The following is a 22673-nucleotide window of genomic DNA, read 5'->3' as shown; positions in this document are numbered from 1 at the left end:
GTTCCATATTTCTTGTAAAAACAACATTTATTACTTAGTGACAAAAATGTTACAGGTTTTTATAATAGTCCAAAAATCCAGGTTATTAAAATTTCAGAGCCACTCAACATTCCATGAATACTTTATATATCTGTGGAGGTTTGACAGAAATGATATGAAAGATCTCTTGAGCCTGGGTTCTGCCCTTAATTCTGCTAGAGACTGGTCTCTGGTAACCAGGAACTAGTTCTTCAGTCTCTCTGGGCTTCAAGTGACTCATTTTAAAAATGAGCCTAGAGATATCTTTAGTAAATATTCAAGGGGCCTTGGTGCTCTGAATAGTAGTTGCTCAACATTTCTTAAAGCAATGAAGGTGACAAAAAAGGGTGGTTTTTGCTAACTGTGACATTGAACCCATGGGAGTCTCACATTCAGTGATATTTCAGCAGAACTGGGCAAAAGGAAAGGGTTGTGTTTGGTCCTCTGTTGGTGAATTGGAGGATTCATTTATTCCTCCACAAAACTGTATGCCAGGAACTGTTGTCGGTGTGGGGAAAGGGCTGGGAACTAGCACCAAAGCCCTTGCTCTCATGGAATTTACACTGGGTGTGAGGAAACCAGACCTTAATCAGGTGAACAAACACCATATAATTCGCCAAGAGCTGGTAAGTGCTCTGGAGGAAAATAAAGCAGGGTAAGGATGGAAGAAGAAAGTAGGGATGGGGATTTTATTTCTTCTTTGACAGAAAACTTGATTTAATTGATACGAGGTTATTTATAGTCCTTCATGTAATTTGGTGTGAATAGTCATGTTTTGCTGTGGCAGTATTCATGCATTTGAATATTGGGTGCTGAAAAAAGATTTCCGTGGGATGAATATTGGGTGCTGCCCTAAACCTCAAGCGGGATATTCTGTAATGTACAGTATATGCATATAAGTTTATAAAATCAGAAAAAAAAAATACATTCCAAAGCACATCTGTTACGAAAGATTTCAGATAACAGATTATGGAGGTCTATTAGCTAGACTTCAGGAAGGGAGTCAGGACTGGAAATATAAATGTGAATGACACCATCTTATTGATGGCATTTTGATAAAGCCAAGTGGTTGGGTGACATCACGTAGCAAAGAGAAGAGCGAGGATGGAACCGTGTCTCACTCCACTGCTCAGAGGGATGAGGTGGGAGACTGACAAAGGAAGATTGCCCAGAAAGCAAATAAAGAAAGTGTTTCAAGAGCACTGCAGGCAGGAGCGATCAGCTATGTGGAAAGAAGCTAACAAGTCAGGAAAGCTGAGGATTGAGCATGTGAAAGAGAAGCAGCCCCAGCAACATCCTTTCTCCTTTTGGTCATCATTGCCAGGATTCATTACACTGACAGCTAGGCTTGATATACTTAGGTCCTATATCTACAATGATTGCATTATAACCACTTCTTGGAGACACTTAATAAACTACTTACCTTTCCTGAAGGTGAGCTGTATTTCGTGGAAGTAATCAAAACGCACAAACTTCAAAGCCAGATGGACTTGGATTTAAATCCCATACTCATTGGGTTGCCCATACCTATTTTTAAAACATAATTTATTGTCAAATTAGCTAGCATACGGTGTATACAGTGCTCTTGGTTTGGGGGGTAGATTCCCGTGATCCATCGCTTACATACAACACTCAGTGCTCATCCCAACAAGTGCCTTCCTCAATGTCCGTCATCCATTTCCCCCTCCCATCAATCCTCAGTTTGTTCTCTGTGTTTTAGAGTCTCTTATGGGTTTGCCTCCCTCCCTCTCTGTTTGAAACTATTTTTTTCCCCTTCCCTTCCCACATGGTCTTCTGTTAAGTTTCTCAAGTTCCACAAATGAGTGAAAACATATGATATCTGTCTTTCTCTGACTGACATTTCACTTAGCATAATAGCCTCTAGTTCCATGCATGTTGTTGCAAATGGCAGGATTTCATTCTTTCTCATTGCCAAGTAGTATTCCATTGTATATATAAACCACAGCTTCTTTATCCATTCATCCATTGATGGACATTTGTGCTCTTTCCATGATTTTGGGTTGCCCATACCTTTATAGGTCAACGTTGGACAAGTTGCTTAACCGTGCCATATCTTACTTTTCTCACCTGAAAAACAAGGCTCCAGAAAACAATCTCAAATATATGTTGAAGATTAAAAGCAATATCCTACATAGAGGGCCTTAGCACATAACAGATCCTCAAAGGCTTTCCTCTTTTCCAGCGACAGTAGACAAGCCACAGATAGGCAGCATGGGGGTAGGACAAAGCATGCCGTGAATGGGACCACAGGAGATGTGGACTGAGGCTCTGGCCTCACAGCTGTATACTGTGAAAGCCCAGATAACTAAGATCGTATTCCTAAGCTTTGGAATCAGAGATAAACAGCCAACAGGGCCAAACTACAATATTGTGTTGAATTGGAACAATATTTTTAGTTGGCTGGTTGGTTGATTTGTATCAGTCTCTAGTTTGCTACAATTTCATACTTTCTTCATGACATCATTCATTTATGTTACCTGCCTGCCCCTGAATCCATCTGAGTTTGCAATCCCTGGAGTAAATAATTTTTCTGGTCCCTTCATTTAGAGTATTTTTCAAGTTGGGTAACTAGGACTCCAAGACACCCTTGTTCAGGACACTTTTATACTCTAAACGCTACACGTGCAATGGTTAGGATCAACATACTTTTCAACACCCTTCAAAACGTTTCAGGCCTGAAAACAAGCTGACTGCCTCTCAAACAAGAAAGATGAACAGCAAAATTAAGTGATAAAAGCTTTCGGACACAAAATATGTAACGGCATATCAACCATTCAACTACAACTTGATTAAGGTAGTTTGATATTGAAAAATAAAGTTTAAGTCACAAGAATAAGATTAATAATTTATTCTTCAGGAAATGTGGAAATATGGAAAAGTCATAAAAAATATTTTCACATTTTTAGGGCAAAATTGCATTTAATTGTAACGCAAAAGCGTAAGGTGGAGTTCTTTAGGAATTGTAGTTACTTTTTTGTTCCCCTGCCATTATTATTAGAAAATTGTATCCTATAGATTTTGACATTTTTCATACATTTTCTGCAGTGATTTCTCCAAGTTAACAGTGGAGTGAGGAAGGGAATGGTTATAGATTCTTCCTCATTCATACACTTTACCCTGCTATACATCTTTATACCCTTAGGACTTAGTGCATTGTGGGTGCTTGATAATGTTTATTGGCTTAATCATCTGCTGAGGGGAAGGTCGAGAGAATAGGACTCAGGTGCCTGGAATTCATATAACATAAGGGTTTGATTGCTTCTTCATAGGATATCTGAATTCTGACATTGTTTAGGGAAGCAACATTCCTTACTCCTAGGAAGGGACACATGGCGCAGTTGCTACTGAAGAGGCATAGCATTCTAAGTCTGCTCACGTTTCTGGAAACACTGACTTAAGGGGATAGATGCTGCTAGCATGGCATTCTTATTATTTTTTTTTTTTGAATACAGGTGTGCTCTCTGGAGGAACAAATGACACTTTGACAGTGTAAGTTTACAAGCCAACCTGCTGGGGATAGTGGAGTAGAGAAAATGAAAGACGGAGGGTCCTTGATGTCACTGATGAACTGTTGCATGAGGGCTGGACCACATGCTTCCATAGTGCTAACCATGAAAGCCAATTAAACCTATTTGTGTGAGATATGGAAAGTCAGCGATTTTTTTTTTAGTTTCTTTTGTTTGTTCCTTGTTTGTTTGTTTTTGTACTTGCACCCCAAAATACATCTGATTGCTATACCAAGGGGAGGGGTGGCTTAAATAGAATGGAGATGAAGGTCTTTGATATTAGAAGCATTAAGAAACTTTGAAGCTAGGAATCCAGAGGGATATTCTGGAAGGAAAGTGACTATTTGGGTAGGTATACAGATAAACTCAAGTAAGTAAAGTATTTAGGAAAATTACACCCTGAAGTTGAAGATAGAAGTGGATGATGGAACCACCAGATATGCAGTATGGGCTACACAGCTTCCCAGTACTAAAGATAGCAACTTAGTACAAAGGAATTGATGCCCACCTAGCATGCCCCTTACATTATTCATCTATGCATCCCTATTTCCTTATCAGAAATTTTGGCCAGAGTATGGGTGGTAGATGATTCAAGGTGAAGGAATTGCAGGAATGGAGCTTTTCTCTGGTTAAGTCACAAAACATCCCCTACTAGCTTATGAGATACTGCAGAGTAGGGAGGAGAGAAGTTGGTTAGTGAATGTTGGGCTTATGGACTGTGGGACATGTATTTTGAGAGGACTCCCAGGTAAATGTACTTAAAACTGGGACATGCTTAAACTGCTTTGAACTTGCTTTAGAAAAATCATCAATTCAGGATAGTCAATTGGGGAAGGAAGTTATTTCTGTCCTGAGGCTATTTATAAATAAACACATACCCAGAGGTTTCCAAAAGCTCGATATATTACTTGGAATTTTTCTCCCGTTTCATCAGTGTTTCAGGCATTAGAGAAGCCCATTCCACACCTGAGTGCTGAAAGTCATTAAGCGTGATGTGAACCAAGAGACTTGGCTTTTCATCTTCATGCCTCTCATTGAATTCTGTTTCTTCAGTAGAGATGTAATCACCAGCGGTGGGGGACAGGATGATTCTCTTGCCATCTGTGGGCCTCAGTTGAAGGTGGCTGATCCAGCTCATCACCCTTTCTTTCTTCAAGTTTCCTATGTATTTGGGAAGTTCTTCTCTTCCTCTGTCAAATATTCACTGGGTTCCCAACTCTCTAAAGTATCTTCAGGGTTTCAACTGAATGATCCTTTTCTCATGAACCACAGGAATCTAAAAATTGGCTTGATTACAGTTAACCAGTCTTGCTCTGAACCATAATATATGAAATTATTTGCATACTAAGTTATCATGTTTATATTTATCTGGAATCCACACACACACACACACACACACACACACACATACACACGGAATCCATCTGCATACTAAATTATCATCTATATTTATATGATAAATTATCACTTATATATTTATATATACGCCTTATACCCAGCAATAACCAGTTTTAATATAAATCATTCACAATGGCAAAATATGTAAGACTCTATGTTTTTGCCTTAAGACTTTGATATGATTGATAGAAAAACACCAACATATATGATTAAAAGATATAGTAATCATATTGGGTTAGGGCATCAAAAGATAAGAAGCATTTATTTGGAGCTTTTTATACAAAGCTGGAGACAGCACAGCTTGTCCCTGGTTGAAGCTACAGGCTCCAAAGGGTTCCTCACGTTCCCTGTGAGGTGTCTGTTGGCTGATGATACCACTTGCACTGAGTAAGGATCCTTCCAGGTCTGAGCCAGCTTGCTTTTGTGAGAGAGCTTTACGTATGCCCTCCCCAACACTCATCTATTCTGGTTAAAATTCTTCCCACTCTTGTGATACAAGTAACAAATGCAGAAATAAGCCTAGAACATCCTTCAGTGTCCCCTGTGACACTGAGTAAAGAACATGTCAAAATCTCAGGGCTGTGGAGGCTTATACCTGTATTCCACTTCCCATCTGAGAATTAGGTTTCTTCTTGAGTTAGCGCATGTGGTTCAACCATGAAAATATCTTTCTAAAATAATTTCTGTCGTATAGGCAGGTAACAAAAGAAATGCCCATCATTATTAGTCAACAACTACTTCAATTAGGCAAGGAGATTAGGAAAATGGTACTGTATCAATGAAACAAATTGAGCTATTACACTTTATTTTAACCAGTTGAATTATTTACTTCTCCCTCTTTTTTTGATAGGAAATTACATACCAATAAATTCAGTTACCTTAGTGAACATGACATTTCTCTAGGATAATTTATGTTAGTTTCCTTTTGGGACATCATTGTAGACATACGACCCTTCATGAAAGATAAAACTGGTCCCAAATAACTGTAATCATTTTAAATGCTCAAATTGTCATTTCTTGGTCACTGGCTACTGTCTCCACAGACTGTCCTGTTTATCCTTTGAGCTCTATTCTGACATACATTAGATAGTATTCTTTTTAACAAAAAGTTGCTTCAGTGTGATCTCTTGTTCTGCTTTCTTCAAATAAGAAATTATCTACTTTCTAAATATTTCTGTGGCTTTTAAAAATATGGCATTTAGCACCAAATACATTGAGGTTTTTTTTCATGTGATCATTTGAGGTCAAAAAGTGATGTATGCAATAAAGGTAGAAAGACTACCTTTGTATCAAAAGGTATGATTTCATTTATATTTATTATTTTGCATGCATTTGATTTCTCACTGAGGTTTTCTTTTTGTTTTTTTTTTTACTATATTCTATGAGTTTATTACTTCAGTGTTTATCTCTTTTCTAACATGTTAATAATTGTCATAATAAGTACTGTATTTGCACTTCCCGGATGAATAGTGACATAGAGAACCACTGTCTAGGCTTACTAACAATTGGGATTTCGTTTTTTAAAGTTTATTTATTTATTTTGAGAGGGAGAGAGAATGGGAGAGGTAGAGAGATATAGGGAGAGAGAGAGTATCCCAAGGAGGGTCCACACTGTCAGCACAGAGCCGGACACAGGACTTGAACCCATGAACAGTGAGATCATGACCTGAGCTGCAACCAAGAGTTGGACACTTAACCAACTGAACCACACAGATGCCCCAAGAGTTTCATTTTCTAATGAAAGTTTGTCTAATTATCTGGTCATCTTTTCCACATTTCTACATCCTAAAAATATAATTCATCATTTTTTTCTCCTACTGCATTGGAACATTGGCCTGCTGTGATCTACCTCATCCTATTTGGCAATGCAAGTCCCTGATATATATTCTGAAGTGATTCATTTCACATTAATACCTGGCTTAAAACTTCCCAACACGATTAACAATGAAATCCAAACTAAAGTGGCCAACAGGCAGCTTCTCAGATCCCATCATTGACCTGTGCTTCAGTTGAGGCTCTCCAGATACTGCGGCCCTCTTTCTGCCTCTTGAGCATGTGGATAGTAGCCCCTGCCTTACCCACAGTTTTGCTTTCTACAATTTCAGTTAACCCATGGTCAACCACAGTCCGAAGGCAGACGATCATTCTTCTGAGGAATAGTCAGAAGGTCAGCAGTAGCCTAACACCACATCACGATGCCTGTGTCATTTACCTCATTTTGTCTCATCACCTAGGGAGTTTATCATCTCACATCATCACAAGAAGGGTTAATACAGCACCATAAGAAATTTTAAGACAGAGAGACCACATTTGCTTAAGTTTTACTACAGTATATTGTTATAATTGTTCCATCTTATTATTAGCTATTGGTGTGAATCTGTTACTGTGCCCGATTTATAAATTTGTCTTAGGTATGTGTGTGTAGGAAAAAAAAGTCTCTATAGGGTTTAGTACTATCCATAGTTTCAGCATCTACTCGGGTCTTGGAGCTTAGCCCCTGGTTTCAGCATCTACTGGGGTCTTGGAGGGCAGACTTCTGTGATACACTTCTGCTTCAAGGCCTGAGCTCTGGCTGCCACCTTTCTAGAGCCCCTCTTCTCTCCTAGCATTGTAAGTCTGGTTCTTCTCACTGTTCAGTTCTCTTCAAACATCAGTTTCTCTGACTGGCATTTCCTAAGCTTCCTAGCTAAAGTAACTACACATAAACTCATCTTTTCCAGTGATTCATTTTTATTTTCTTGTTTAGAAATTATCATTCTCTGAAATGAGAGTTATCTCTTGAGGGGCTTGTTGTGTGCCTTCTCAGTAAAATGAAAAAATCCAGGAGAGTTGAGACTTTTTTGTAATTTTTCACTGTTTTCAGTTCCTGGCACACATTAAATACTCAAAAGGTACTTGTTAAATGTCAAATAAAAGAGCAAAACATAAATGAGAATGAGGGAAGGCAAAATATAGGACAATGTTATTAAAATCTTGTCATAGAGAAGGGTTTTCTAAGAATACCACCAAATGGAGAAGCATAATCAACAAATTAGTTTATACATAAAATTGTAGAACTTCTGTCTAGTAAAAGTCTTTACAAGAACAGTTGAAAGAAGAACAAATTGCAGCTTATATATACTTAACATTGCTAATTACTCAGTTCAGAAGTAATGCAATACCAAGGACAAATAGCACAATAGGGGAGAGAGCAAAAGTTACGAATAGGCAATTCATACATGTAAATAGACAGTAAAAGGTACGAAAACATGTACAAACTTATTAATAATTTAAAAATACATATTTACCCAATGAATTGTAATTTGCTGTCCATAAAATTGGTTTTAAAAAGCTTAACAAATAGAAACATGCTAGGCTGTTATTTGTGTAGGGAAAGTAGGTTCTCTAATATATAAAAATCTGAATTGTGATGACATTTTTGGAAGTCAGTGTCTCTCCAAATTTAAATGTACAGGCCCTTATTTTTTTTTCAATATATGAAGTTTATTGTCAGATTGGTTTCCATACAGCACCCAGTGCTCATCCCAAAAGGTGCTCTCCTCAATACCCATCACCCACCCTCCCCCCCCCACACCCCATCAACCCTCAGTTTGTTCTCAATTTTTTTTTAACGTTTATTTATTTATTTTTTTTTAATTTTTTTTTCAACGTTTATTTATTTTTGGGACAGAGAGAGACAGAGCATGAACAGGGGAGGGGCAGAGAGAGAGGGAGACACAGAATCGGAAACAGGCTCCAGGCTCTGAGCCATCAGCCCAGAGCCTGACGCGGGGCTCGAACTCACGGACTGCGAGATCATGACCTGGCTGAAGTCGGACGCTTAACCGACTGCACCACCCAGGCGCCCCTAACGTTTATTTATTTTTGATACAGAAAGAGACAGAGCATGAACAGGGGAGGGGAGGAGAGAGAGGGAGAAACAGAATCTCAAACAGGCTCCAGGCTCTGAGGGGTCAGCACAGAGCCCAACGTGGGGCTCGAACTCACGGACCGTGAGATCATGACCTGAGCCGAATTCGGACACTTAACCGACCGAGCCACCCAGGCGCCCCTGTTCTCAGTTTTTAAGAGTCTCTTATACTTTGGTTCTCTTCCACTCTAACCTCTTTTTTTTCCCTTCCCCTCTCCCATGGGTCTCTGTTAAGTTTCTCAGGATCCACATAAGAGTGAAAACATATGGTATCTGTCTTTCTCTGTAGGGCTTATTTCACTTAGCATCATACTCTCCAGTTCCATCCATGTTGCTACAAATGGCCAGATTTCATTCTTTCTCATTGCCACGTAGTACTCCATTGTGTATATAAACCACAATTTCTTTATCCATTCATTAGTTGATGGATATTTAGGCTCTTTCCACAATTTGGCTATTGTTGAGAGTGCTGCTATAAACATTGGGGTACAAGTGCCCCTATGCATCAGTACTCCTGTATTCCTTGGGTAAATTCCTAGCAGTGCTATTGCTGGGTCATAGGGTAGGTCTATTTTTAATTTTTTGAGGAACCTCCACACTGTTTTCCAGAGTGGCTGCACCAATTTGCTTTCCCACCAACAGTGCAAGAGGGTTCCCGTTTCTCCACATCCTCTCCAGCATCTATAGCCTCCTGATTTGTTCATTTTGGCCACTCTGACTGGCGTGAGGTGATATCTGAGTGTGGTTTTGATTTGTATTTCCCTGATGAGGAGCGACGTTGAGCATCTTTTCATGTGCCTGTTGTGTACAGGCCCTTAGACTCGGCAATTCCATTTCTAAAAATGAATCCTGTCAGTGTGCCCAAGTCCGTATGCAAAGATGTCCATACAAATTATTGCACGGTTGTTTATGATAACAATATGGCAACAATCTAAATGTTCAAAAACAAGAAACAGGATAAATAATACATTGTATTTTCCATGATGGAATTCTATGTGACCTTTAGACAGAAGGAAGTAAATCTGAAAATACTCTGTATATTAGTATACAGTGATGCCTGTGATACAGGAAGAGAAAAAAAACAAGCTAAAGATCAGTATGTGTACCATGAGGCCCTTATTAGGAAGGACATTCCAATCTCCAGATATTAGATGCCTGACCACATCTAAAATAGCAAAGGCATCTTATGATCTTATATTACAAGAAGTCTGGTGGAATTGTTACAGGGTTATTTCCCTAATTGACGATGTAAGATTATTGGGTTAATGACACCATGATTCATTTGGCTTTTTTTTTTTCATGGTCGCAGAATGATTGTAGCTGCTCTAAATAACAGGTCTCCACATCAGTTTTCCAAGATGAAGAGAGCAAGAGAATAGGTTTTCTTTTCATGAATCTGTCTTTTTACCCAGCAAGATAGTCTCTCATAGAAACCTCCTATCAGATTTGCTCTTACTTCACGTAGTCCAGAACTGTGGCACATGGATGCACCTCACTGCATAGAAGCCTCAAAAGTATCATACAAAAGAGAATGGGTTCTATAGCCCACTTAGCAGTATTATGATTGATCCCCAGGGTTTGAAGAGCCTCTTTCCCTGTAATCAAAGCTCTCATCCTTCAAAAGCATGGGCCATAAAATAGGATTGATAACTTGGACCTCATTAAAATGAAAAACTTTTGCTTATCAAAAGACATCATTAAAAGTATGAAAAAAGGCTGGGAAGAAATATTTATTATACATACATCTGATAAAGGATCCAAAAGATATAGTCTTTCAAACTAAAAAGATAAAAGACAAATAAATCAATTTAAAATGGACAAAAGACTATGAGACAGCCCAGAAATGAGAGTATTCAAAGGGCCAGTAAGCTTATGTGAAAAGTTTCCAACACCCTTATCAGTGAAGAAAATTCCAAACACAAGCACAATAAAATCCTCTGTATATCCAACCAGAATGACTAAAATTCTTAAAATTGACAATAGCAAGTGCTGGTTTAGATGTAGAGCAAGTAGAACTCTCATGCATTGCTGATGGGATTTAAATAGGCCCTGCCACTTTAGAGCATTCTTTTGTGATAGTCACTTGCTAAACTTACAAATACTCTGTGAGCCAATAATTTCACTCTTGGGTATACAACCACAGAAATGAATGTACATACCCCATGAAAATATGTCAAGGAATGTTTCGAGCAGTTTTATTCATGGTATCACAAAACTGGGAACATCCCAGGTGTTCATCAATAAGAGAATGGATAAGTTACGGCATATGCATTCAACGAAAAACCACACAATGACGACAAAAAATGAACTCCTGAATCATGCAGCAAACCAAGCATTAATCTCACAGAAATACTAGCAGAAACTAGACACAAAAGATTATATGCACTATTATTTAATTTATATGAAACTGAAAAACACGTGAAACTATGGTTATAGAGATCAGGAAGAAAAGAGGTCACCTTTAGGGGGAAGGGGGCATAATGAGGCCTCCTGGAGTGATGGACATAATTCATATCTTGAGCAGAGTGGTGGTAAGACAACTGCATGCAATTGTAGACATTCACTGGACTTAAGACTTGTAAACTTTGAAGTATGAGAGTTATAACCTTAATAAGAAAGAATAAAACAAACCAAAGAACCCCAAACCAGCCAAAAGAGATCTCTTCTCTCTATCTTAAAAATTTTGGTTCTTTGGGCATCTCGGTGGCTCAGTAGGTTGAGCGTCCCACTTCAGCTCAGGTCATGATCTCACAGCTCATGAGTTCAAGCCCTGCGTCGGGCTCTGTGCTGACAGCTCAGAGACTGGAGCCTGCTTCGGACTCTGTGTCTCACTCTCTCTGTGCCCCTAACCCACTCGCATTCTGTCTCTCTCAAAAATAAATAAACACTAAAAAAATTTTTTTAAATTGGGGTTCTTGTAGATGGAAAGTAGAAGTTTGATGCTGATGGCTGCTTGGTTCAAAGGACATTGTCTGTCACAATTCCATTTGTATACATACACGATCAGATACACACACACATGCACACACACATTTTGTGTATGTGTTTATATGAGCATAGAAATTTTTGAAATAATGTGTGGCCAACTGATAACAGTTATATCTGAAGATGGAATTGGTAGGTTTAAAATGTTTTTGTTTGTACATTTCTGATTACTAAAATAAAAGGGAATCATAACATTAGAGCAGGAATCTTGGGAGTCTCTAGCCAATGTTGTTACGTGTTAGGGAATTGTCCTTTATGATGAGTCAGTGGAGAGAAACAGATGAGAGATACCCACCCTCCAGAACTTTTCAGGGAGGTGGTAGGAAAAGTTACCAAGGGCTGCAAAGCCTTCTCTGAGCTCATTTCATCAAGATGGAAAAATCTACTAGGAAAATTAATATGCTTGTGAATAACTGAGAGCTGCCTACAGTATAGTCTCCTGAAATGACATTTTCTCTCCTATGAATGATGAAAAGAGGAGGCAAGCAACCTCAGAGGTCATCTCATTTAATGCCCTGGACAGTGTGCCAATCTTTTCCGTAATTCTTACTTTTAAAATGTCTCAACAGTTGTGTAACAAGTGGAAAATATGGCTTTACTACCACGTAGGGGATGTGTGCTGTATGGTCAACTGGCTGGAAAACAGGCTGTCAAATCACCACAGTGGTTTACTTTGCCACCTAGAGTACTGTCAGTGATGTTTGTGAGTGTGTACATGTGTGTATGTGTGTCTGTCTGTCTGTCTGTCTATGGAAGAGACTCAAGGAGTCTGAAAGAGAAAGAAACTGGTGATGTAAAGGAAGCTGGTTTTTGGAATCCATTTAGCAGCACTAGCTTGGGTTAAGTAATGATATATCTAACATTGACAGAAAAAATAAACTTAGATTTTAACCTCAGTGCCTTCATCCTAGTTTTCTCTGTGCATCAAGAAGTTTTTAAGTTCTCAGAAAATGGGAAAAAGATACGTTCCAACATGGCTTTCTATATGCCCCATTCTCAGTTCCTGAAGGCAGCAGCACTTTTGCCAGTGGTATTATGTTTTCTAATATTACCCAGTGAGGTTTATGTCATCATTTATTGTTACCTCCTTGATCTTCCATTCACCAACTATTTCCTCCACCCATTCAACACATACACTTCACGTACCTTTTCTTCCCTGACTTTTGAGTTCCCAAAGCCTTGATACTGGGGAAAATGCATGTAAAGGTAGATTTTAAAGAACATCTGAGGACCAGAGCCACATTTCTTTATTCCTTAGACTTGCCAGAGCCCTCAGGCTGAGGAGGAAAAAAATAAGGGGAGATGTATTAAGCATATATGCCCTGGCCGTTCCCAGAGTAACAGGAGCTTTGCACTAGCCTTCTTGGGTTAAACCCAGCATGAGTGAAAAAGAGAGGCTTCAGGTAAATGTGTTGCATTTGAGAGCAGAAGTCCTATGTCTCACTTCTGGAGCATATTTCTGAAGGGCAGCAAGTCCTCAAAGAGGGAGTCGTGTGTCTAGGCTGATAGGACTTGAGATAGACTCCTCGAGTTCCTCAATATGTAGTGTGATTTAGAGGCAAAAGAAAAATCCCCCTGAGAGGGACCCAGAACAATGCCTCAGATGAGGGCAACCTGTGCAGATTAATAGCAGGGGGGGCATGGGCATCACTAAGGAGACTAGCCCGGGCAGCAGCTATTACCTCAGCAATGCCTTGGCCCTGCATAAGCCTCCCAGCAACTTAGACCACCTCTGTGAAAGTCAGGAGATGCGGGACTGAATTCCTGAACTGACTGAGACTGATTTTCTGCCACTTTATTAGAATTTGGGCTCAAAATAGAAATTGAATTACAAAAAAATTTAATTTACATGTCACCTCTAATCACCATGCCATGACCATGCAGAAAGCATGATTGTATCTCCTTCGATTGTTACATAATGGGTTCAAATTGGGCCACATTTCTCTGAAGCAGAGGTTTTTGTTCCAAAAATTCTAAGTGTTAAGGGGACTTATTTAGAAAGTCTTTATTATTTCTTAGAACCACTCATTCAACACTCCACAAAGGTCCATGTGGGTAATTTGTTCAGAAGGAACATAAAGAGAACTGTATCTGAGCACCATGCAGAAATCCTCTCAGCCAGTCTCCTATGGCACATACCTGGAAAAGGGAAAAAGTATGGAGAAAGAAAATGCAAGGATAAATAATTGTTTCCACACACAGCTCTTTCACACTGCAGGAAAATTTGCTTCCTTAAAGTGTTAGAGAATCCGATGAGAGTTTGTGTGCTGTGATGATAGGTATCTCGTGGTGAATTCAGAAGCAACCCAGAATTTCACCGTGGCCTGTGGAGTCCATTGTAGACATCCAATTAACTGGGAGCAGGATCACCACATCAGAGTTGGACAGAGAGCCCAGACAGATCACCCAGGCAACGATGTTCTTCTTTCTGAAGCACTCCTACTGTGTGCTAAAGCTGTAGCACAAACCAGAGCGGTGCCCAAGAGTGAAGAATGGCACTCCTTACCTGGAACCCACACCCCCTATCTCTTCCTCCCTTTCCTCCTTCTCCTTTTTCTTTTAATTATTCTTGTTTCAAATACCCAGTAACTCAGGTTGGGAACCCCTTAAATGTTCATGATGGAAAATGTATCCTCTTCTACCCATCTTTCTCTCTAGCCTTTCCTTATCCCTTCTCCATAGGCACTACAACCTTGAGAAGCATGGCTTTTGTTGGCACAGCTGCTTTTTCTCTTTTATACTAAAGATTCCTTATTATAACTTATTTCCTGGCCCTTACTGCTCTGGGCACTTCCTTTCCTAACTCATTCTACTCTTGGTTTTTCTTTGAATTGTGTTTCTACTGCACAAAATTATGTTCTAAAAATATACCCAGGATGCATATTAATCAGGTATGGAAAGATATGCAGACATGGAAATAATTGTCATAAAGGAAGAAGTTTATACTTGAAGATCCTTAGAAACAAGAGACAGCAGATACCTTGCAGGGCCACATGGGGAGGCACCCAGGTTAACTAGGAGACAGAGGGAGAGGGAAGGATATAGCCCAGAGCATTTATTGAAATTATGTGAGAAGTAATGGGCAAAGCAGGATAGGTATGCTGAGTCAGTTTGGAACTAGGCAGCTTGAATATTTTTGGCAGGCTCTGGATTATAGAGCTGGTCCCTAGGTGTCTGGTACCTGTCCCTGGGGTGATTTAGGGCCGAAAGATATTGGCTTGGTGTGTGAGAGTTGGGGACCTGTATCTGGATTGGTTGGTTTTCCCATCAAAGGAATGCTCATGGGGGAATACTTTTCTATCTCTAGAAATTAGCTAGCCCCGGGAGGAGCAGTCTCTCCAGGATCAAGACTTTAAATGCCAAAGCATCAAGAATGCAGAAAATAAGAAAATACAATCAATACAAGTTGGGTTCAAAGTAATCATTGTTTCATGTTCTACCATTATCATCCATCCATGCATTGCCTCTTTTACTTTATGTTTTTATCTCTCAAATAAAGGACAGTCATGAATTAACCACAGAACCTAAAACCTAGGATATTATCAACGACTCACACTGACTTATTAGCTTCTACCCTAATCTTGCAGGTCCAACAGTTCTTTCTGCCGTTTATTAATGGGCCTCAACACCTCATACGGAGAAGAATATCCTATTTTGGATGACTGCCAATGGCCACGTACCTGTCCTGTTCTCTCATCTGTCTCATCAGCTTGAATTTCAAGCTCTTTGAGTGTTTTCCAACCTGTAACTTAAACACTGGCAAGCAGAAGAGCATTTCACTTGGCTTTGGATGAAAAATTCATGAATGCGTGGAGATAAATGCTGGTTGAAAAAACATACATATTACTTTGTGTCTACGTAAGCCAACACCTCTGATGATGACAGTATATTCTTCACAGCTCTTGAACAAAAACCTAAAACCAAGAATTTAGGAAAGAAAGGACCTTTCCATAAGGCTTTCCAAGTCAGGCTTGAGGCTATGGTAACAGCCGCAAGAGTCTTCTTACTGTCTAGATTTTCAGCAGCTCCACCATTCATTTTGAATGAGGGCCACCAGACGTTGTCAAACAGCAGCCAGCAGACATGAAGGGACAGGGCTTTTCATAGCCTTTTGAGAGTATTGATGATGATGTTTTTTGCATAGGGAGTTTGAGATGTTGTGTTTAGAGAAACTAGTGGGGCTGTTGTTGAAAAATCAGCGGAAATCAGATGTCTACAAGAAAGGACCTTGGAAAAGCCAGCGGTACACAGTCACAGGCAACAGGTATTCTGGGGAGTGAATGTGTTGGGATAATGCTTGGGGGACTTCAGACTGCCTTTCCAGTTCCTCACTGCTATCCTAGAAGTTCTTAGGTATTTCTCTTTCCAAGTGTTTAGAAACATGACAAAGTAAGAACTGCTGTGTATGCTGATGACCAGATCACTTCTGCCTCATTCAGCCTTTTTGTTTTCTGCCTTTTCTGTTGTTCTGTGCAAAAACATCCACATGGGTTCCTGAGCTATTGTTACAACAGAGAAATGTGTAAGACCAGGGTTTTAGGTCTTCATCAAAACATCCTTTTTTTTTTTTTTTTTTTTTCTGCTTCATATCCTGTGGGAACTTTGGAATTTGGCTTTGTTATGTCCTAGCCAGTACCTCATAATCAAAAGGTTTTCAGAAATTTCTTCAGGTCTCACGTTCAAACTAAACAGTGGGTCTGGTTGTATTTTGTGCAGATAAAGTATAAATCATTTTCTGTCAGATTTTAGACTTCCTGAATGGACTGTCCTGGGAAAAGAGTCATTGGGTATTCAAAGCTTCCACAATTTAGGGATTTTGGCTGGATCCCAACATATTTAGGAGACCCCATTTGAAAATATTTACCCATCCAAATGAAATGAAAAGGTGCTTGTCCTCCAAATGGCCCCTGAAATAACTTTGGAAGTCCAACCCCTGCCACTGAACAGTGGCTATTACCCTTGGACACTGGTAAGCAGGGCTTATAATTCTGGAATAATTTCCCTTTGAATTTCTGTCTCTTCAACTTCAGTTCACACATCAGCCTTCTCGTCTCCTCTCCCATGTTAAATTGGTCCATAAAACTCCACACACTATAAAATGGGATCTGGGTGGATGTGTAGCAAAGCATCCCTCAAGGTCAACATTATGATAGACTCCCTGTCCCACTCCCCCCCCAGCCCCACCCCAGAAGAAAGTGGAAACAAAAGGCATGTTGGTCTGCAGGCTTGACTTCTGGAAGCTCCTAAACAGCTGTTAAGTTCTTGTTTAGTTGGGGGAGCAGCAGCCTTTAGAAAGGGAGACCCCCTTTCTTTCTCCCCATGTCCCTTAGCTGAGTAATGGTCTACACAGAAGATCAAGAAAACGCCACAGTCTCACTAGGTTCTAAGAGCTGACACCAAGGACTTCCTGTGGCCTGGTTCCAGCCACATGCGGAACAGCTCAGCCTGGAGCAGCCAGCCCTGATCGTGTCTGAAATATTTGGCTCCTGGCTAAGGCTGTGGGCTGGCTGTCTGGTTTGTTTGAACACAAACTAGCCTGGGAGTCTTTGTGTAGAATGCTTCTTGAAGCTTTTTCCGTGACATCTGCCAATTAAATGTATGAATTACTCTGTTTACTCCTCCGTGACGGGGCAGATATTTTATTCAGAAGCAAGGATTTCTTCTCATCCTTGCTTTTTCTTCTCACATTTGCTTAGCTCCTATTATGTGCCAGAAACTGGGCAGGGATGCTTTTACATTTGTGATCTCACTTTATTCCTCATTACAGCCCTGATAAAATGCACTTAGGGTTCCCATTTTGTAGACAGGAAACTGAGATACAGAGATAGGAAGTGATTGGTCTAGGGCCACACAAATTAATAAGGGGGCAGAATTGGAACTAGGACCTAAATTTCCTCATTTCAAGCTTTTTACAATTCCTTTTAATCTTCTCCATTCCAATTTCTTTTTTTTTTTTTTTAATGTTTATTTATTTTTGAGACAGAGAGAGACAGAGCATGAACGGGGGAGGGTCAGAGAGAGAGGGAGACACAGAATCTGAAGCAGGCTCCAGGCTCTGAGTTGTTAGCATAGACCCTGACGCGGGGCTTGAACTCACGGACCGTGAGATCATGACCTGAGCCGAAGTCGGACGCTTAACCGACTGAGCCACCCAGGCACCCCTCCATTCCAATTTTTTTATGGTTAACGCTTGGCTGTTTGGGTTGGTATTTTAGTCTTTATTCATTCATTCACTCATTCAGCATGAGCATCTACCATTGAGCATCTTCTATGTACAAGGTACTAGGTCTGAAGGCTAAGCACAAGAATCTGCAAATGTGCTGTAAAGACCCAAATAATAAATATTTTAGGCTTTGAAAGCCATACAGTTTCTGTTGCAACTTCTCAGCTCTATCATTGTTGCATGAAAGTGGCCCTAGACAACAGATAGATGAATGGACTTTGTTGTCTTCCAATAAAACCTTATTTACAAAAATAGGCAGCAGGTCAGATTTGATACTCTAGCTGTAGTTTTTGATAGACTACCATGCAGTGCACAACCTGAACCCTTATACATGTTACCCCTAGTGAGGCACCACATAATTCTGTAGGTTGACTCTGAATTCTGAGCCTGTAATGACAGTGAGGATCCCTGTGCTTGGACTATGCCCTGCTCTCTCAAAATAATCCTGAGAGATCCAGCTGAATAATCATCACCTTCAATGGTGAGATGCCACCTCTGCCCAGCAGCATTTCTTGTGCACTCATGGGAATGTTACTAGCATTCATGAAACCCTTCTGTGACTTGGTGGGCAAAGTGTTAAATCAGAGACAGTGACAAGAAGGTTGGGCCTCAGAGAACGTGGAAGAATCTAGGCTTGGGCATGGTCAACCACACACCTGATTGCACTGCAAAACTACTATAACAACAACAGCTACCATGGGTTAATGTTTATATTCTGAAGGCATCCATCTGCACAATCTCACTTGATCCTTACAAGAATCCAGTTCACAAGTATTACTATTTCCACTTTCCAAATGAGGAAGCTTAGACTCAGAGAAATTCAGTTAAAAGGTCATACAGACAGTAAGTAGCTAACTCAGGTTTTGAGTAAAAGCCTGAGTGTTTCCAAAATCTCTTACCTCCAAAGTAGACTGCTTTTGATAGAAGACAGTAAAAGAAAGAACAAGCTGCTTTTATTGTCATTGTTATTGCTTCCATGGCATCATGGCAGCAAGATGAACCATGGGGACCACTTGACATGAAAGATGCATTTGTGGGGACAGCAACCACACAGTGTATTCCTATTAACTGGGGTCAGCTTCCTGAGGCACAAAAGGTCTACTTCCAGTGTGTGCCCACAGTGCCCTCTACTGCCCAGGAGGAATACCACACAGACTCTGTTTTTCATTGCCTTCAAGATGGAAGACCCTTATTACCATTTGTTGAAAATTGGAATTTGAGTCATGGTGTGAGATTTTATTAGGATTCTTTCCTTATTACTTCTGATAATTGTACACTGCATTGCTAGATTGGGGATCACAGGTGGGGAAGAGGAGAGAGAGCCCGTAATCTTCCTTTGGTTTTCTTGTACCTGAACAAGAGTGCACATTTTTCCTTTTATAGGGTGGCCTATGGTCGATTGAATGGTGATGACATCTGGGCCAGGAAGAAGTCAAGGAGACTCCCGATGATTCCTGGTGGTATTTACAGCTCCAAGTCAGGTAATGTTTATTTCATTACTGAAAAAAAAATGTTTTCATGGAAATAAGCAGACAATGCACTGACTTAATGGGTGCAAGGAAAGAGAACAATGTCAAGATAAAAGAATACAAACCGACTAATTGCTAAAGGAGCTAGAATGGGAGAATTAAAACACATAGAAATTAAATAAATAAAATATCACCCTTCATGGTACAGTGGTGCTGTGGCCTGGGGATGGAACTGGAAACTTTGTGTGGTAAGTTCTAGTGGGATGTGGGTTGGGCCAAAATATATTTGTCTCCAAGAAATACATTTTTCAAAATGCTAAGCTTTAATTTTTTTTTAAGTAAACAGCCAGGAAAATGCCAGGCTTGATCCTTTTTTGAATGGGGCCCTGGATACGTCTTATGGAAGTCCTTGTGAGGGGAAAACCCTTGGTAGCTTGACCCAAGCTAACTGCTGGACTGTGGGTCCATTCAGTTCGGCCTTCACCCATCCACTTTGAATCTCTGCCCTCGCAGCATCCTGGGCTATGTCCAAACCTCCCTTTCCACCTCACTGCCGGCACATGATGTGCTTCCTTTTTTCAAAGGAGCAGCCATGTTGGAAGAAACACAGCGCCCCAAAAAACAATCCTGTTGGTCCAATAGTCAAATCTCTCAGCCCACAGAGATGTTTCTCTGCCTACCACATTTTCCTTGGCTCTTCCGGGCTCCATCCCTCTAAGCAAACATTCCCTCTGCATTTAGACTCCTTCTAACACTGAGAATAATGTAATGGAAAGAAGCATTCAAGACCTGGGTTTTAGTGGTTTTGCTATTAACTTCCTCAACATTTAATATCCCTGACTTTCAGCTTTCTCATCTTTATTCAGTATTACCCATCATATGGTGCCAATGGAGAATTGAATGGGATAATGTACAAGAAAGCATGTTAATAAGTGTAATAGTCAAATATTTATTAAGTGCTTGGCATTGAGAAATATGAGGCTAAGACACAGATTTTGACCTTGAAGAGTTTATAATTTAGTGAAAGAGGTAAATAGAGAAATGGGTAACGTCGTGTGAAGATTGGGTTGCGTTTGTTTGTTTTGCTTTTTTTCTAGTTGGCCATAGCAAACCAACCCATAACCTATTCCAAATCTATACCCACTGCCACTAATTCCCCTTCCTTCTTTGGGACTCAGATTTCCAATTTGTCAAATGAATGAGTGACTAGATAATTTGTTGGACATTTCTGAAGGTGAGAGGAGGTGCTATTAATAACTCTGCCAACTATGCCAGAGCAACTGGTTATAAATGGAAACAATCCCAGGCTATCTGAGATTATGGTTGTTCCACAAATGGGTGGGGGAAGGCATTGAATGAGATCCAAGGCTTATTCAATTTCTTACAATTTATGGGCCTTACACTTATTATCGCAAGTCTTTCTTCTAGTCCCAATTCCTACATTTCATCTTTGGCTGCCCTTGTGGGCATGGTTACTGGTCAGTAATATAGAGAATGAGCTGTATACTGATGATCCCTGAAAATCCTGGTTGCTGCCCTCATTGGTCGAATTCTTTGTTGGTCAAACTGTGCCATATTCTTTGTGGCCACATCGTCTGTTGGAGCTTAGCCCCGTAGGCCTCAGAAACTAAGTGAAAGTAAACTTAAACACAAGCAGCAGAGGTCCTGCTACTATGGACCACTGAGCTCCTGAATTGTCTCTTCCCACATCTCAGATGCTTTTTATATTACCCTCCTCTCCCAGTGCAGTGAGCCCTGTGCTCACATGGATGGTGAATTTCCAGACAACACATAGGTTTAATAATATCTCCCCACCCACTGTGAGCTTCGGCCAGCTTAAGATCAATACAAGGAAAGGATTCATGAGCTGATTTTGTGTATATCTCTCCCTCCATCCTTCTTCCGCCTTCCTCCTTCCTCATTCCTCCTTACAATTTGATCTCCTTTCTACCTCCTCTATTGACAAATTTGGGGGCTTGGGATGGTCTTAAAATAAAATTTTCTTGATTTTTCTTTTAGTACGCCATCCAACAAAAGTACCCCAACCACAATACTGGGGAAACTGAGGCACAAATGAACCACAGAGGAGTTCTTGATAACCTTTTATACACAAGCACATATAATTTGTGTTAAATGATTTGAGATTAGTGATGGAGTCCCTTATATATTCAGGCTGTATGTTGCATGTCTTCCCAGAATTACACGTTTTACATATTTTTAAAAATTTTTTTAGAGAATTGCTTTTATTTATTTTTTGGGCAGCATATTTTTTTTATTAAATATAATTTATTGTCAAATTGGTTTCCATACAACACCCAGTGCTCATCCCAACAGGTGCCCTCCTCAATGCCCATCACCCACTTTCCCCTCTCCCCCACCCCCCATCAACCCTCAGTTTGTTCTCAGTATTTAAGAGTCTCTTATGGTTTGCTTCCCTCTCTCTCTGTAACTTTTTTCCCCCTTCCACTCCCCCATGGTCTTCTGTTAAGTTTCTCAGGATCCACATAAGAGTGAAAACATATGGTATCTGCCTTTCTCTGCCTGACTTATTTCACTTAGCATAATACCCTCCAGTTCCATCCACGTTGCTACAAATGGCCAGATTTCATTCTTTCTCATTGCCAAGTAGTATTCCATTGTGTATATAAACCACATCTTCTTTATCCATTCGTCAGTTGATGGACATTTAGGCTCTTACCATAATTTGGCTATTGTTGAAAGTGCTGCTATAAACATTGGGGTATAAGTGCCCCTATGCATCAGCACTCCTGTATTCCTTGGGTAAACTCCTAGCAGTGCTATTGCTGGGTCATAGGGTAGATCTATTTTTAATTCTTTGAGGAACCTCCACACTGTTTTCCAGAGCGGCTGCACCAGTTTGCATTCCCACCAACAGTGCAAGAGGGTTCCCGTTTCTTCACATCCTCGCCAGCATTTATAGTCTCCTGATGTGTTCATTTTAGCCACTCTGGCATGAGGTGGTATCTCAGTGTTGTTTTGATTTGCATTTTCCTGATGAGGAGTGACGTTGAGCATCTTTTCATGTGCCTGTGGTCCATCTGGATGTCTTCTTTAGAGATGTGTCTATTCATGTTTTCTGCCCATTTCTTCACTGGATTATTTGTTTTTCAGGTGTGGGTTTG

At 40.2% G+C, this 22673-nt stretch overlaps 1 protein-coding gene across 4 annotated transcripts in view; it reads left to right on the top strand.

The window, feature by feature from the left end:
• The window catches only part of LOC125151731 (putative uncharacterized protein DDB_G0294196), a 447030-nt gene that overhangs the window by 117771 nt on the left and 306586 nt on the right, over positions 1–22673 (top strand). For all 4 annotated transcript variants that reach the window (XM_047833135.1, XM_047833136.1, XM_047833137.1 and 1 more), the window contains exon 2: positions 19445–19542. In XM_047833135.1, coding sequence (XP_047689091.1) covers positions 19509–19542 — 34 coding nt within the window. In that variant the 5' untranslated portion in view covers positions 19445–19508. The remainder of the gene's footprint in view (positions 1–19444; positions 19543–22673) is intronic.

Source organism: Prionailurus viverrinus, chromosome E1, assembly GCF_022837055.1.
Source record: "Prionailurus viverrinus isolate Anna chromosome E1, UM_Priviv_1.0, whole genome shotgun sequence".
Classification (NCBI taxonomy): Eukaryota; Metazoa; Chordata; class Mammalia; order Carnivora; family Felidae; genus Prionailurus; species Prionailurus viverrinus.
This window is presented reverse-complemented; position numbering and strand designations above follow the sequence as displayed.